A 17,492-nucleotide genomic window follows, 5' to 3' on the forward strand; every position below is an offset into this window, starting at 1 on the left:
ATTCAGTGGAAGTTATGGTAAGTGGTGTATGAATCACACACACAAAATATTTTGTCAGAGTAGGCTGCAGGAACCTTCACTTAGTAGGTCTTCAGAAGCCAGGGGAATTGAGCAATCAAAATCACAAGGAACGAAAGGGCCAGATAAAAATCGATCCTAAGAACAGATGTAAAAAAGTCTGTAAAGTTGCTCTCTCCTCCTTGAAAGGTCAAAGCATCTTCATTTTATTCCAGTGACTTCAACTAGGACAGGATATAGGTATAACTCACAGCGGTGCTGCCTGCTGAGTCAGAAAGCTCACCTAGCAGCTAAATCACTAGCATGTTCCAGCTTGCCAGTGTCATCATTGAACTCAAGATTGAATACATCCAGGTGCAGAATGACAGGAAATAGCATCTGGTGTCTTCTCACCCAGGACCAAATCAAGTCGATGCCTAAGCCTGATTTTTGGCACTAGCCAGTTCTCAGAATGCTGTCAGTATGCCCAGGATTTATGAACATGGGCCAAACCCCTAATTGGAAGAAAACAAAGTGTGAGAGTAAGAGTTGGAAGTTGTTGGTCATAATTCTAAATCTATACCTGATGTGACATTTCCATAAATTATTTTAACCTTAATTTCCATCTCCTCAGTTATTGTGTTGTTGAATATTCACTATGCACTTCCCATCTCTTCAGGGCTGCCAACTAATCTATAAAGGACTCTGAAATCTTTAGGACAAAGTTACTCCATAGATATCTATAATAAGAAATTTTTTTTTATTCACACATACATAAATGGGTACACATATATATATATATACATACATACCTAATTTCTCTATTATAAATGGAATTTATGCTTATTATGAAAAACTTGAAAAAATATAGAAAAGAATAAAGAAGTAATTGCCATTCTGTCATATAGATAAGCATGCTTAATGCTCTAAGTATTTCAGTCCTGCCTTTTTTTCATGGATAGATAGACATCATTATGATAATGTTGTATATAATTTTTGATTCTGGATTTTTCACTTGACATTATAGAATAAGCATTTCTTCATGATATCAAAAACTCTTTTTTTAGTTCTATTTATTTTATGTTATTTTAGTTCTATTTATTTTATGTTATGTTAAGTTCCGGAAAACAAGTGCAGAACGTGTAGATTTGTTACATAGGTATACATGTGCCATGGTGGTTTGCTGCACCTATCAACCCATCATCCAGGTTGTAAGCCTCACATGCATTAGCTATTTGTCCTAATCCTCTCCCTCCCCTCACCCCTACCCCCCAACTTGCCCCGGTGTGTTTTGTTACCTCCCTGTGCCTATGTGTTCTCATTGTTCAGCTCCCACTTACGAGGGAGAACATGCGATGTTTTGTTTTCTGTTCCTGTGTTAGTTTGCTGAGAATGATGGTTTCCAGCTTCATCCATGTCCCTGCAAAGGATATGATCTCATTCCTTTTTATGGCTGCATAGTATTCCATGGTGTATATGTGCCACATTTTCTTCATCCAGTCTATCATTGATGGGCATTTGGGTTGCTTCCATGTCTTTACTATTGTAAATAGTGCTGCAATAAACATACGTGCAAAAACTCTTTACCTCACTTCCAGTGCCTGAAAATGCAGTAATTATTAAGCAATAAACAAGTATTGAGCTCAAAGCTGCACAAATTACCAAAAGCAGGTACCCCAGTAGGGTCTTCAATTTCATACATCCTAGCCATTGTAGGTATAACTGGCAGCCTATGTGTAAATCTTTTCTGTTCCAGTGCACTTGAAGGATAGGAGTAGAGAGGTGGGAGGTACCTGCACCTGTAGTCTAAATAGGATCTCCAGGTAATCTGACCCTACCTCCTCCACCCCAGCTTTGAGAATCAGTAGTCTAAATTCTGTGCTCTTTTTTGCTCTTCTCCACTCAGTTACGAGAGAAGCAAGCATATGTTGAGAAAGTCGAGAAGTTGCAGCAGGCCCTGACCCAGCTGCAGTCTGCATGTGAGAAGCGAGAGCAGATGGAGCGGAGACTGCGGACTTGGCTGGAGAGAGAGCTGGATGCACTGAGAACCCAGCAGGTAAGGAACTGGGCATAGACTGGTAAAAGAATTAGATGTGTTCACTCAGCAAATGTATGGAACATCTACCGTGGACCAGATGCTGCACCTTGCTCCCAGGATTCAGAGGGAAGCAAGAACTCCCTGTCCTCAGTGAACCCATACAACGACCAGGAGAGAAGGCGAGCAGTCCACTTACTGGAGTGACACATGTCCTCACAGGGAGAAAGTGGTCACCAGCTTGGGGCTAGGGAGAGGGGAATGCAGCATTAGATGACTTCAGAGGACATTTGAGCTGGACATTGAAAGATGAATTTGTTGGGTATTTGAGGGCAAGAACATCATAGGTAGAGGGAGAATATGGTAAAGGACAGGGCCGTGAAATGACATGGCAGGTCCAGGGCAGCAGGGTGCAGGTAGCTAGGGGAGAATGCCCAGTGCAGTGGCTGGTGAGGAGACTAAGGCCACTTGTGGAGGGCATTTGGTCAAGCTGAGAGACTGGGCTTTTTTCCTATAGTCAACAGAGTACCAACAACTGGGAGGTTTTTAAGCTGGAGAGAAATATGGTGCAAGAGATCGGGGAGAGAGCCCTCTCATGTCAGAGGACCATCCAGAGGGTGGATGTTAAAGTCACAGAGGCCAGCCTGAAGGTTGTCGGTGCAGCCTAGGGTGTAGTGACAGTGAGAACTCGTGGAGGAGTTGAAGGGAAGAGCCAATAAGAGGTGACATGAGTAGCACATGATCATCAGTGAGTTTTCAGAGGTAAAGGAGAGGAAGGGATGTAGGACCATCCCTAGAAAATAATATTGGCCATAAGCTCCTATTCCTGCTGCCTGTCCTTCTCTGTAACTCAGCTATGAGTTAGCACAGAATGAAAAGCCCAGCCTGGAGTTCACCTGCACCACAGCAAGCAGGAGGAAGACTGGTCAAATCTCCTGGCCCCAGACAAGCCTCTCCACCATCACCCAGCATGATGAGCAGAGGCCTTTATGCAGCTGGTGAAGGGTGTGCTCTAAATTGGGATACCAGGGAAATGCAAGGCAGGGCCCCATGGAATTATCTACTGGATAGGGCATAGTGGTTGTGGTTAAAACACTTGAAAACACTTGAGTGCATGCACTCAGGCCAGCTCAGCCCTCTCGCAGGGCAGGCCCATACAGTTCCCTCTGGGTGTGTGCATTTGGCTGGAGAAAGAGGTGTTAGTGAGATTGCCCAGAAAACTAAGAAACCCACCTCCGCCTCCCACTGTCTTGGCTTGGTGGATAGCTCATAAGAAAAGGTAGATCTGTCTGTGGACTTCTAATACTGATAAACTGTGCCACATACTTTGGCGCAGAGTTACACCCTTCAGCTGTTCTCTGTTGCTCAGTTGCTGAGATCTTCGCTTCCCCAACTGAGGACAGCGGTTCTCCCTGGTTCCAGGTATGGCACTGGCCCACAGTAGACACTGATGAATCTTTCTTTGGCTGACCAAATGGGCACATCTTGGTTCTTAGAGCACAAAAAGAATATTCCTTCCCGGTTAACATGCTGTCCACACCCTTCAGTTAGATTACTTCTTCTTGGCCTTCTGGTGCTGTGAAACCAGACTTACCTCCATTATCCTTGTTGTTTATCAAGAAGAAACATAATGTTAGAATTATTTGAAAAGTATCTTAATTGCCACAGAGGATAGTCGGCTGTATGCACACTCAGACCCATGCACGCTCACCCACACAGTTTCCTCAGGCAGGCAAAAACAACATTCCTGCTGTGCATGAAGGCTGCTGACAGGCTGAGGAGCACCAGTGGGGGACAGAAATTTCAGAATTGAGGCTCTTCTGGGAAATTACTCTGCTTTCATTTTGAATTTGTGTTCGGGAGCTGATGGCAGACCCCCAGCTGTGTATGGCTGACATGAGACCAAAGAGGAGGAGACAGTCTCTAAACAGAACTGTGATGCTCAGCATCTCTTTAAAAATAACATTACAGTTTGTTGTTGTTGTTGTTGTTGTTTTAATGAGAGCATTAATCTGCCTCCTATGATATGAAATACATTCAGGGATTCTTTCCCTGTTGCTCTTGATACTCATTAAAAAGATAAGTAGAGGTTGAGTATCCCTAATCTGAATTGCTTGGGACCTGAAGTGTTTTGGGTTTTGTGTTTTCAGGTTTGGGATGCTCAGCCTTCTTATTTTTTTTCCTGTAATACTTCTTTATTTTCTGATTTTCCAAGTAAGCATACATTATCTTATAACCGAAAAAAGGTTAAAACGTTGTTACAAAAAAATCAACTGGAAACATCTTGAGGTTTTTACTAGTTCCATGTGGCAGATACTGTAAAAAGGGCAAAGTGTGTCTAAACTCATTTTTGGTGACTGTGGGCTGGTCTGGGGGGCAGTTCTGCTGGCCTCACCAGGGATGACTCAGAGTCTACTTGAGAACATGGGTCATGTGAGAAACTCAGCCTGTCCGGGAAAGGGGATCCATGGCCTCTCTGATCCCCTCCTCCTCATTCACCCTCACGCAACTCATGAACGTGCCTGCCAGTTCTTGGGCAGCAGCCTCGGGCAGCCTCGAGAAAGACTTCCGCCATCCACGCCACACCCTGTTCCTTCATCCCTGTGTCCAAGGCAGTTATCTGACAGCTTTAGAAAGCATGCTGGGGTCCCACTGTCACAAAGCTCCTGGTCATCTCCACCCTCAACAGAACAATAGATCAACCGCATGGACTCACCACTTCCCATTGGGCATGATTCTGAAGAGACTTTTGAGAGTGCAGCTTAGAGTTCTTGTTGATTCAACAGCCCAGACAAGGGCTCTGCCCTTTGACTTATGCCGGAACACAGCTGACCCTGTCTACTTGGCTCCCTCTAACAACACAGAGCCCTCGAGTCAGCTCCAATTATTTCTTCTGGACCTTTCCAGAAGGGCTGGTACACTGAGGATGAGCAGAGAGGGATGGAATCGTGTGTTGATTTCGAGCATGGGCCCCAGGGTTAAACCAGCCACAGTTGAATCCTACCTCCCACCAGAAAAGTAGCCTAGAGTAAGTCATCTTTCTGAACCTCAACTTCCTTATCTATAAAGTGAGGCAAATAAATTATACTTACCTCACACTTGTAACTGCAAATAAAATCTGAACAAAGTGCTTATTGGAATGCCTTGCACTTAGCAACTGATTAAAAACAAATCACTCTCACTGCTGTTTTTTCATTGCCATCAGTACCTTCAGCATCATTTTAAGTTTTAGGGCATTCATTGGTACCCTCTCCCAAATTCCACCATTACCCCAGATTTTCCAGCCTCATTGAGAACAAGGTCAGCAGAAGTGTGGCATACTGAAGGGGGATGGAGAGAAAAAGATAGGTTGGGACAATAGGACTAGCAGAAAGAAAAGCTCTTAATCAACAGTTCCTGTTTTATAAGTAGTTGCCCCTCTACCATGGGAGGTCAAATAGTGCTTCAGCATCATTAGAAACTGAGAGGGAAGCGAAAGAGAAAAAAGATAAAAGAGAGAGGGGAATTTACATTTTTAAGAAGTCACAATTTTATCTCTTTTACAAAGAGCTCAAATTAATTTTCACATCTTACTTCCACAGTAGTCATATGAGAAAGAAGAGAGAAGGTTCTTGAAGAATGTTCTTTAAAAGAGAAATGAGGCACAGGGAAGTTGAAGGGACCAGCCCAAGGTCATGTAACTGATGAGGACATTCCTCCCACGTGAACACATTGAGGGGGAAGACTTAATCTGTAGTATTCACTGTTGCATCCCTGGCACATGGTACATGCTCAGTCAATACTTGCCGTCCAGCTGACTGAATGGGTGGTAGAAGCTGGCCCACCTGACCATCAATCTGTTTTTCTCGGTAGCACATTTACCCATTAGACCATGCTAGCTCTGTACCCTTGAATGCTGACATTCATGCATTTATGTAAATAACTCTTAATGACATGAATTGGGGGGGGCTATGAAGAGTTGTCATGATCTCATGTGAGGTTAAGAGGATTCTGCAAAAATAAGCCAGCTGAGATGGTAACAGAAGGGATTTAGATAGAAACTGACAAGCATAGATGGCAGCTTAGTGAGGCCATGGGAGATTTTTCTAGGAAAGTTTCTAAAAATAAGGCAGCGTCTCATCTCGCTGGACTGGTTCATTTGTTCTCCTGCTTGAGGCTAGGTGCCTAGCCAGATGGAGTCAGTGCCCTTCCTGCACAGGTCAGGTGAGGATAGGTGTGCCCTTCTCCTGTGTTCCTACTTAAAAAGTTGGTCACTGGCAAGATGCCACTTCCTAGAATAATTTATATTTGTAACTTTAAAAAAATCGAATAAAAACAAAATTTGGTTTACAAAAAATCCATAGACCCATTTCTTTTTTCCTCTCTGATACGATTAGATTCCATCAGTACAGCTCGACTGCCCAGCTGTTGCTATGAGTAATTCCCCAGTCGTTTTCTTAATCTAGGGGATTATGTGGTTCTGGGTAAAGCATTCACATGCCTCTCATCTTGCACCCAGCTCTGCGTTTAAAATTTGCAATCACTGGAAAACATTAGGGGAATGTGTACCCCAGGATATACACTATCTGGGATGAAATCATTCTCCCTGGAGTACTAGGGAGCCTGGTCCACACTCTGACTGGGCCCCTAACCCTGAGACCCCGAGATGACCTCTCTCTGCTGCTGCGCTGAAAGCAGAACTTTTTTAGAACGCCGACTTCTTCTGTGTCATGCTCTTTAGAGGAAATAGTGTACCTAATCAAAGGAAAAAGATTCTGAAGTATGAACATCCTCAGTTTGTAAGCAATCCAGAAAATGACTTTATTTTCTCTTATTGACACAGATGAAAAGACAAGACTGAAAAATGAGCTTGCCTTATGCTAGAGGTCTTCTGCTTTCATATGCATTATCTCGTTTGATTCTCATTCTCAGGCCTCTGAGTGGGGCAGGTATGAATACCTCCTTTCCCAGCATTGCAGTTAGGGAGCATGCAAGTTAGGGAATCTCCCACTTCCTTTGCCTTCCATTTCCCCCGCCAGCCTTAGGGGAAACAAACAGCTGGAATCACTTTATGGAATTCTGGAGAAAGTACCCTAGACCAGGAGGCCAAGACTTAATTCCTATTCTTGCTTTTGGTGTAATTAACTGCATGCCATTTGACAAGCCACTTCTTGTCATGCAAAGGCCTTGACCTGCAGAGATAGACCCAGGTTTGAATCCTGACCCTACTACTGATTAGCTGAGGGACATTGCATCATTAATGTAATCCCTCAGAAACTTCATTTCTCATTTGTAAAACTGGGATAATACTGTCTGTTTTGCAGAACACCGTGAGAATTAACTACAATAGAGGAATTTGGAGGTGAAGTAGCATGGTGTGTGAATTGCTGCAGGATCTGGGGAACTTCATCTGTTCTGTATGGGCAGTTGTGTAGACAGCATTGATGTGGTTTTGAGCATCAAGATGTTTTTTTCTACTCCTTCAGAAACATGGAAATGGCCAGCCAGCCAACGTGCCGGAATACAATGCCCCAGCCCTCCTGGAACTTGTGCGGGAGAAGGAGGAACGGATCCTGGCCCTGGAGGCCGACATGACGAAGTGGGAGCAGAAGTACCTGGAGGAGAGCACCATCCGACACTTTGCTATGAATGCCGCGGCCACCGCAGCAGCTGAGAGGTGAGACCAGTGGAACTCTGGTGGTCGTAAAAGCAATCAAAGCAAAACAAACAGGCTATCCAGAGAGGCCCAAGACCCATCCTAGGGAGTGAGGCCAGCTAAAAATTATTTTTAAGTGGTTATAGTGCTAGTTGGAGAGCAAAGTGGTATAACATTTCTAGAGGGTAATTTGGCAATATATATTTTCCCTTTGAGTCCACAATTCTAGTTCTAGACATTTATCTTTTAAAAATCATATAAGTGCCTGAAGATGAATGTCTAAAGAGTTAATCTCAGTGTTGTTGAAAATATCAATACATTTAACACAGCCTAGATTTCGACAAGAGGAGGTTCATTTAATAATTTAAAGTACATCACACAGTGGAATACTGTGCAATCACCAAGAATGATGTTGTGAAAGTATATTTAAGGCACTTTTTAATGCTGGGTTTATATCATGGGCCAAACTAGAAGAATAGATAATCCTCATAGCAGCCCTGAGAGCAAGTATATTATTATCATCTTCATTTTACAAGCAAAGAAAATGAGGCTTAGAGAGGTACCATGGTTGACTCCTAATCACACTGGTAGTGGGTGGTGGGCCGTGTGTCAAATGGAGATCTGCCTGGCTTGAAAACTGATTTCATTTAGTTTGAAAATCTTTTCTGCTACTGTCAGTTTTTACCTCAGTTGCCTTACTTCTTTTTGTAGGTGCACAACTTATTCTGTCTTTATAAACTAGCTCAAAGTGTGCAGTAATTCACAAAAAAAAGCTCCTAAATGTTCTGTTAAAACATACTGTTGTCAGAGTGAGCAAGGCACTCTTCGCCTTTGGCCACTGGATCTCAGCTGCATGCATAGTCGCTATGCACACGTGGGTGGCTGTGCAGGGGACCAGTCCAGCCCCTCACTGCCTGCCACCCGGTTTGCTTTCTGCCCATAAGTTATATTGGGCATTTAACTTAAAGTTGTTTGGAATTCATCAAAATTTAGGGTCAATTTATGTGGAAAGGATCCTCAAATTTCAAAGGAGTGTCCAGAAAATGGGACTTCTTAATAAATAAGGGCTATGGTGCTATTTGGATGACAGGACGTGAACCGAGAGAGGAGTAAAAGCCACATTGCCTTGGGATGGGTTACCATATTTTTAATGACTACGAGAAGGCCTGTTGGGGTGGAGAGGGGATACTCTTGAAGTTATTTACTGGCTGTCAGGCTCATTACTGAAGTAGGGGAGAATCCCCAGTAGTATGCTCAGATGTTAGCTCCAGGAATTGGAGAAAGCAGTGCCACCATTCGGGCGTTAGTGTCTGCAGTGGGCGCCACAGCACACTTGCACAGAGAAAGACCTACAGACCCATGTGGAAAATGACCCTTTGGGAATCATTTTTCTGTGCTACCACGTTGTTTATGTGTGTCTACACTTTGACGGGAAGCAACCTGCAGTATCCATGAGAGTGAGACTTTGGGATTAGGGATAGACACTTGAGACGGTGCGGTGAAGCTCCGGGGTACTGGGTTGAGAGCTGGAGGGAAGTCGCAGCCTCCAGTTCAGCCCTTGCAGTATATGGATGGACACAGGGAAGCCTTTTGAAACACTGGCTGATTTTTACATAATTGAAATGGTTTTGTTTTTTTTTTTCAGCTTTTTGTTTTCTAAGCTAATAACTAAATTTCCTCTCTCATTCCGAGGAAGAGAACAGGTCATCACAAAGTCACAAAGGGACCTGGCCTTCTTAGACATGTGTGGTCTAGTGCACTGCTATGCGCGGTTGCCCTGGGAGTTTCCTTCCTCCCTGTGATTGTAATGGAAAGAACGCTGCACAGAGAGGCAGGACACCTGCGCTCAGGGCTTCTCCCTCCCTTCCTGACTGTGCGTGTGTGATCCAGGACAAGCCCTTCTGAGTGTCACTTACATCACATGTGAAATATAAATGATGAGAGCAGGGAACCTGACCACATTGCTCTGGCTGAGGACACTAAAGCCCCAGTAGCAGTGTAAATGTGTGACCTTGGAGGAATGACACAGGGGCTTCCACGTGTCATTGTTGTTTCAACATTTGTGGGTTTATTGTGTTAGATGTCTGTTTGGGATCCTGGGCCCTGAGAGTATGAATGGGACTAGAAAGTAAAAATCAGGGGTGGGGTAATGAATGGGTCCAAAGCATAAACCCTGTAGTGGGCAGAGGAGGGAGGGTGGGGGGCGAGTAGAACCACAGACCCAATCACAATCACCCACTCACAGGATTCTAGGCCCAGCCTTGTTCTTATCCTTTGTGCAAGGGGAAATTACTCTTACCCCAGACAGCAGGAGTTCTGTGGGATTTACCCAGTCCCACTGTTCCCCTTCTCTGCCTTATTTGGAGTCTTGGATGGGTAGAGGGAGCCCCTTTCCATCCCCATCACCCCGCCTTCTTTGCTTTTACACGTACTTATTAAGCATCTAATAATTCTGTGAGCAACTACCCTCCCCATTTCAGACTGCCCCTTCTGGGTGGGGGAGTAGGTTCAGAGAACCTCAGATAGTTAGCCCCAATCTTAATGTTCTTTTCAAAGAAAACCTCTGTCATTTCAGCGTTGCTTTTTTCCTTTCAGTAAGAGAAAAAAGGAAAATGACGCGTTTTTGAGAAAGGTACACATTTTGAGCTCTTATTGACTAGGTACTAAATGGCCACAGACAAATTGGTAAAAATGACTATTTCCAGCCGTTAGTTTTGTGACTTTTCAACTATGGATGCATGCTTTATATTTATAAGCAGTGATTTTTAAACAAAGAAAATAACTTATGTACACCAACTGGTTTTCTCATCTTGATGCTGTTGGTCAGAATTTTTAGAGAGTCAGCTTATCTTGTATGTGTGCAGAAGGTTTTGAAAATTTTTAAAAATTTCAAAGCAATGTAATATTTCTTTCAGAGTTTTATATGTTTACTGTCTAAGTTGCTTTTATCTAATTGTGTTTGCTATCCTTACTTGGCAATGTAAACATGAATTTTTAGATTTGTTTCCCGCTCCATGTAAAGTCTCCAAAAGTAAATTTGTTGAAAATGTTTCTAGCCACTAATTTCTATATTGATGATTTTGTGCACCATAGTGTGAATTTGTAATTTTACAAATATGTTTAAAGCATTTTGTTTGCTTTCTACATTACTTGGCCTTTAGTGTATTTTCAATGACACTTTGCACTTTTCTGAGCCACATTCTCACATATGCCCTCTGGTTTGTTTTTATCTTTACTCATCTTTGCTGAGACCTTATTCTTAAAGACATATGAAACTTGCAGGAGTATAGAGTGATGGTTAGGGGCGTGGGCTTTGGAGTCATAAATACCTGCGTTAGAATCAATTTTCACTATTCACTAACTGAGTATTCTTGGCAATGTCACCTCACCCTGGTTTCTTCATCTAGAAATTGAGGATAATAATACCTCGTGCACAAGCTGGGAGAACTAAATGAGAGACCATGTGTACCATGCCCTACCCAGCCCCTGTGTGAAGTTAATGCCCATTAATATTGATAGTTGTCATTAAAGGGGCCTCAATTTTTCTGTTTTGGGCTAGTCTGTAAAAAAAAAAAAAAAAGAAAAGCTTTAAAGTTTTCAGGCCAGTCACGGTGGCTCACATCTGTAATCCCAGCACTCTGGTAAGCCAAGGCAGTTGAATCACTTGAGGTCAGGAGTTCGAGACCAGCCTGACCAACATGGTGAAACCCCGTCTCTACTAAAAATACAAAATTAGCCAGATGTGGTGACGCATGTCTGTAATCCCAGCTACTTGGACGACTGAAACAGGAGAATTGCTTGAACTCAGGAGGCGGAGGTTGCAGTGAGCTGAGATCGTGCCACTGCACTCCAGTCTGGGCAACAAGAATGAAACTCCACCTCAAAAAAAAAAAAAAAAAAAAGTTTTTCAGTATGATTGTACATTGGAATATGAAGTTTAAAAGATGTGAAATACTTGGCTACATTATGTCTTACTAATTAAGTACTCATGTAGTCAGAGCCATTATTGTGCCTTTCATCTTGAGATATATCACTTAGATGACGCAGTGATCTTATTTTTACTAATCATTGTTAGCAGCAATTGTAAAAACCAGTGGCAGGAATAATTATCTGTGACTGGTTGTTTATAGTCAGACAGATGCTTGCAGTGAAATTACTTCTTAATTTACTTGTGTCTGCCCTTGCCCTCACTGCACCCACCTCACCTGAACTTGTCAAGGACAGTGTCTGCCTTCATCTTTCTGCCCTGGGCCCTGGGATGCCTATTACCTTGTCCTGACCTGCATCCCAGGCAGGGCCCATAAAATAAGAAGTGAGACAGAATACAACATGAACAAAGACTTCAGCTTGGAGCCTCACTCTCTGAGAGGACCAGTCTCAGTTTTAAGTATTTACTGAGCCCCCATTTTACTGTAAAATACTGAAGTAGGCATTCTATGCTATATGGGTGATAAACAGAAATAAAACCTAAACTCTGATTGGAAAGGTGAGGTATAGGACAAGCATGAAAAAGTACAACCATGGAAATACCAACAAATATAATAATAATAATAATAATAGTGTCCATATGTTAGTAGATTAAATCTCTAGGTGCCCATTTTACGTATTCATAACATGCCATGTAGTTAAATACATAATGTAGTCACAGGGCAGAGGGGACTTGATTTTTGAATTTTTCTGTTTTCCTTAGATACTGCTTAATTCTATCTAGTTTAGGAAGAGAATTGGACAGAATTCAGGAGAGAAAAAGTGGGTGAAGGAATTTGTGGAGTTTTAGCACAGCACCCTGTGGTCACCTCTCCATAAGCATTTACACCTTTCTCTGTATGGGCATCAGATGAGATTGATAACTGAGCTGGGGAAGTTGGGAGGGAAGGCCTTCATGGGCCAGTGGGAGATGCAGAGCTGATCTCTGTTCCAGCATGAACACCAGCCTCTCCGTTCTGTGTCTGTTTGCATTGAGACAAAGCAAGAAGGTTTCCCGTGATCAAACGCATATCCTTGTGTTGCCAGGGACACCACGATCATCAACCACTCACGGAATGGCAGCTACGGAGAGAGCTCTCTGGAGGCCCACATCTGGCAAGAGGAGGAGGAGGTGGTGCAGGCCAACAGAAGGTGTCAGGACATGGAATACACGTAAGGGACGGCTATGTGTAGCGCGTGGGACCCGCCAGCCCATGTTTGCATTCACACCCCAGGCCTTCCAGAACAGATTGCTTCTCTGTCATGTTCTGAAAGGCTGTGAACATGAGGTCTCCAAAAACTCTCCTCCCCCATGCTGTGCCATGGAGAGAAGGAAAAGGTTCCAACCTAAGCACGTGGTTCCACTCAGCAATGGGTCTGGTGCCAGAGTTCTCTGGGGGAAATTGCATGTCACCTGCAGGTTTTAAGATGTAGGCTGAGTCTAGTGACAGAAGAATTTAGATGTCTGTGTTATTTCTTGGTGTCTGTGACATTATGAGCTGAAAAGGGGAAACATTATATTCCAAAGGTTCAGAGTTTTTGAGCCAGAATTTATATATTCCAGTCCAAAATAAAGAACATATTTAGCTAATGCACTCTTCTGATGGGCTATACAAAATTTCCAGCAGACATTTTGACATAATAAAATTAGCCTGTCCCACTTCACTACCTGAGGGCTGGTGGAACCCTGGGAGCCCTAGACCTCTTATTTTGCAGATGTGAAAATAGGGCTGAGTAGTTGAGCCATTGATAGACAGGCTCAGTGAGTTACTATCAAAGTTGTAAAAATAACTCAGCATTCTTCCAGAAAAACCATCTTCTACCAGAGAACCTGTTCATCTTGGTTCTTTTTTCTTAGAAAATAGAGAAATTGACTTTAGTTGAAAGCTCACTGTGTTTGAGGCTTTAGAGTTTTTATGCTTCCCTATCCCCTACCTACCCCCAGCCCCTGCCGCCAGTGCTAGACCCTCTAAATATGGTCCCCAGCCCACTTCGGTCCAGGAATGTGGCCATTCTAACTGTACCGCCCTGAAGTCCCAGTCTCCCAAGGTGCCAGAGAAGGGTGGCCGAGGAAAAGAAGGAAGAGAAGACCTGGAAGGGGAGCATAGGTGGGCCCCACACCTCTGTCAGGGCATGATTGGAAAAGCAAGATCAGACAGCTTCTCTGCCACTCTTGGGACTTTGGCCTATGACCAAAGACCTGTCTTAACAATCTGGAGATTATCAACATTTGAAGACTCGTACTGTGCTTCATCCTCTATCCCTAAATTACAATTAAAGTCCTTGGGACAGCCTGAGATAAATGTTTCAAGTTTTTCTAGCCAGGTGGCTTTTTATGAAGACTGTTTTGTTTTGTTTTACAGTATTAAAAATCTCCATGCCAAAATCATAGAGAAAGATGCTATGATTAAGGTCCTGCAGCAGCGATCACGTAAAGACGCCGGGAAGACAGACTCCTCCAGCCTACGTCCTGCCCGCTCCGTTCCATCCATAGCAGCAGCTACTGGGACACACTCTCGCCAGACCTCTCTTACCAGCAGCCAGCTGGCCGAGGAAAAGAAGGAAGAGAAGACCTGGAAGGGGAGCATAGGTGGGCCCCACACCTCTGTCAGGCCATGATTGGAAAAGCAAGATCAGACAGCTTCTCTGCCACTCATGGGACATGGAAATGTCCCTGAATAGTTCCTGGTCTCAGTTTACTCATCTGTGAAGTGGGGAGGGAAATCAATCATACTTCAGTTATAGAAATTCAGTGAGATATGTGGAAGCACTGTGTAAATTCTAAAGACTGCACCACTGGAGTAGCTTAGCCATGGGTTGACTCAGATCATAATTATCTATTATTGTTATAAGTTGAGGTGACCCTTGTAACACAAAAGACTCTCATGGAAAAACCTAGAGACATCACGCCTCTGAACTTGGCTGTGCTCTAGACCAGTTGTATGACGGCTCCACCTCTGCTTCCATGTCTAGAAAGGGAGGACAGTGTCTGCCTGCTTTACCCCATGGGGCATGGGAGGGAAGAATAGGATAATGGGGAGAGGACATTGGAAGAAGTGCTCTCTCGCATAAGGTGGGGGTGGTAAGTTTTTGCTGTATTGTTGTTGCATGGGCAGAATTTTGAGGAACATTCTCTAAGTGTGGTCTTAGCCAGGAGTAGGTTTCCTGGGGGCAGGTGGGCTTGTTGGCTGGCTGGGCTAGCCAAGCTGGGGGGGAAGCAGGCAGTGTGCCCATACACAGGTCCTCCACACCCTTTCCCTGCACTCTGGCCTCTCCAGGGGTCTGGCCCTTCTTTGATGCATTTCCCCACATCAGATCATGTTTTCGTTTCTCTGTGCAGCTGAGAGCCAGTTGTCCTCAGCATAGGACCCCAGAGGAGACTGGCTGCTCTGGGCCAGAGGGGATAAGAGCTTCCATATGAACCCGACAGAGTTGGGGGGATCAAAGGCTCCCAGCCAGAATCTCTGTTTGAAGTTCCTCCACTGGTAGCTTCAGCAGCCCCCGCCCCCAAAGGAAATACACTTCAAAGAAGACGTGTGTACAGCAGCTGAGATCATCAAAGACTGTCCCAAGGACATTTAGCTCCCAGCCCAGCAAGAGAGCCGGGAGGCAATGCTGAGACAGGCCTGGTCAAGGAGTTTGAAAATTTGCTCAGCTCTGGTAGAAACCTCCCTGGGAGTCCCCTGTTTGTGACATGCAGCCAGGCAGGCATCTCTGGTGTCTGTGCCTGTATCCCCTAGGACCTGGCATGTCTAAACCAGGCCTGGGAGCCGGAGGACTTGTCTGAAGGAAGAGCTCCTGTGTTTCCTGCATTGATATTCCTTCTCGTTGTTGTCATTGGTGTCCATGTGTCACAAACACAGGGAGGACTTGTCTGAAGGAAGAGCTCCTGTGTTTCCTGCATTGATATTCCTTCTCGTTGTTGTCATTGGTGTCCATGTGTCACAAACACAGGGAGGGACTCTCCGAGGGGCTGAGGCAGGTTCATAGGTGACTGTGCAGTTCCCCACATGTTGTCACCATTGCTTGCGTGATGGACTCTGGAAGGAGGTGGAGGTGACAGCATATACCTTCCCAATTGCTCAGGGGCTCCCAGGAGCTATGGCTGGCTAGTGACTTACTCAGCCTGTCACTCCCTACGAGGACATCCTGCAGACTCTGGAGTTTCCACAGGCTGGGCGATGAAGTGGAAAGAACGTAGGTTGGACTCCAAATCAGGCACAGCTGGGTTTGAGTCCCATTTCTGCTGCTTCTTAGCTGTGAGATGTTAGTTTTTCTGAGCTTCCATTTCCTTCTCTGTAAGACAGGATAAGGCCTGCCTCGCAGGAATGACGTGCAGTGTGAAGTGAGGTGATGTGGAAACACAGGTGAAGGCCTTTGCTGCTCAGCATGGTCTGTGGGCCAGCGGCACCGTCACCATCGGGGAGCTTCTTAGAAATACAGAATCCCAGGCCCTGCCTGCTGGAGCAAGTCTTGCTTTTAATGATATAGCCAAGTCATTGGTATGCACATTGCATTTTGAAAAGCACTGCTCTCGACAAACTGAACTGCCCTGAGTTCTGAATGGGCACCTTAAAACAGCCCTGGCGAGGAGACTTTATGAATTGCTGGCTATCTAACCAGATAAGAGGACAAATACTTGATTGTGCTTACTGCATTTTCTATAGGCTAGCGTCCTAGGGTGCTGGCACTTTCCTGCAGGTGTGCTGTATTTAAAAATAAAAAGTTATCCTCCCGCCCAGCTTTCCAGGAAGGCTCTGAGGAAAATGGACACCTGTGTACACCACGCCTCCCATTTCCATAGCCAGCATCTCCTCTTCCCCACCCCAGCCTCACTCCTCTTGGGGAAGTGGATAAGGAGAGGGCTAAGTGGCCTTTCCTAGGAGGCTGGCTTTCTGCTTCTGGGAGGCTACAGTTCCACTGCAGAAATGTGCAGGTAGCATGTTTATCTTTGAACCCAAGCCTGTAGGGGACCATCCATCCATTACGAGGAGTAGGGTGGAATTGTGAACTATTCAGAAGTGCAGCAAGCCAATGGGAACATGTCTAGGACCGGGGAAGCCTTGTAGTTTTTCTTAAGCACACTGCCACGCTTCAGGCCAGCCCTTCTGGGCCACACTGGGGACAGCAAGCATGGTCTCTACAAAGCCTTGCAGGAACCTCCCTATCCCTCCTGCTGGCTGTTAGGCACTTCTCTGTTCGTCCATACCACCCTGTGATTAATTTTATCCTACAGTTTATATATTAAATTATAATCAGTTTACTTGACAACTACTTCTCCACTCCAAAAAAAAAAAAAAAAAAACCTACAATTTTTTAGGAAGGGGACTAGGTCTTTCATTTTTTATTCTCTCAGTGTTTGTTATTTTATCGGGCTTGTAATAAGTGTTTATTAAATGCTTGGGGAATGAATCAATGAATGAATGAGGCAGTCATCAGTCAACAAGGAACAGACCTCCAAGACTAGATTTAAAAAAAAAAAAAAAAAGGAAAAAAAAAAGAATGTCGTTGAAAAATCTGTTCTCTTCCCTCAGGATTGCTGCTGGGGAAGGAGCACCATGAACATGCCTCTGCCCCACTGCTGCCACCCCCACCCACCTCAGCACTGTCCTCCACAGCCTCCACGACGGCAGCCAGCAGTGCCCACGCCAAGACGGGCAGCAAGGACAGCAGCACACAGACCGACAAGAGTGCCGAGCTCTTCTGGCCCAGCATGGCCTCCCTCCCCAGCCGCGGCCGGCTGAGCGCGACCCCTGCTCACAGCCCTGTCCTGAAACCCCCAGCGGCCAAAGGGACCGCAGAGAAACTGGGTATGTGCGCTACCCCACCTTGATGCCCCTGAAAACTGTGGAACTGTCT

General features: G+C 44.8%; 1 protein-coding gene across 10 annotated transcripts in view; it reads left to right on the plus strand.

The window, feature by feature from the left end:
* AMOTL1 (angiomotin like 1) overlaps positions 1 to 17,492 on the plus strand; it is a 193,076-nt gene that overhangs the window by 168,617 nt on the left and 6,967 nt on the right. For all 10 annotated transcript variants that reach the window (XM_033207040.1, XM_033207039.1, XM_033207042.1 and 7 more), the window contains 5 exons: positions 1,904 to 2,053; positions 7,498 to 7,688; positions 12,681 to 12,806; positions 13,997 to 14,223; positions 17,168 to 17,443. In XM_033207040.1, the coding sequence (XP_033062931.1) occupies positions 1,904 to 2,053; positions 7,498 to 7,688; positions 12,681 to 12,806; positions 13,997 to 14,223; positions 17,168 to 17,443 (970 nt within the window). The remainder of the gene's footprint in view (positions 1 to 1,903; positions 2,054 to 7,497; positions 7,689 to 12,680; positions 12,807 to 13,996; positions 14,224 to 17,167; positions 17,444 to 17,492) is intronic.

This window comes from Trachypithecus francoisi, unplaced genomic scaffold (assembly GCF_009764315.1).
Source record: "Trachypithecus francoisi isolate TF-2019V2 unplaced genomic scaffold, Tfra_2.0 Lachesis_group8, whole genome shotgun sequence".
Lineage (NCBI taxonomy): Eukaryota > Metazoa > Chordata > Mammalia > Primates > Cercopithecidae > Trachypithecus > Trachypithecus francoisi.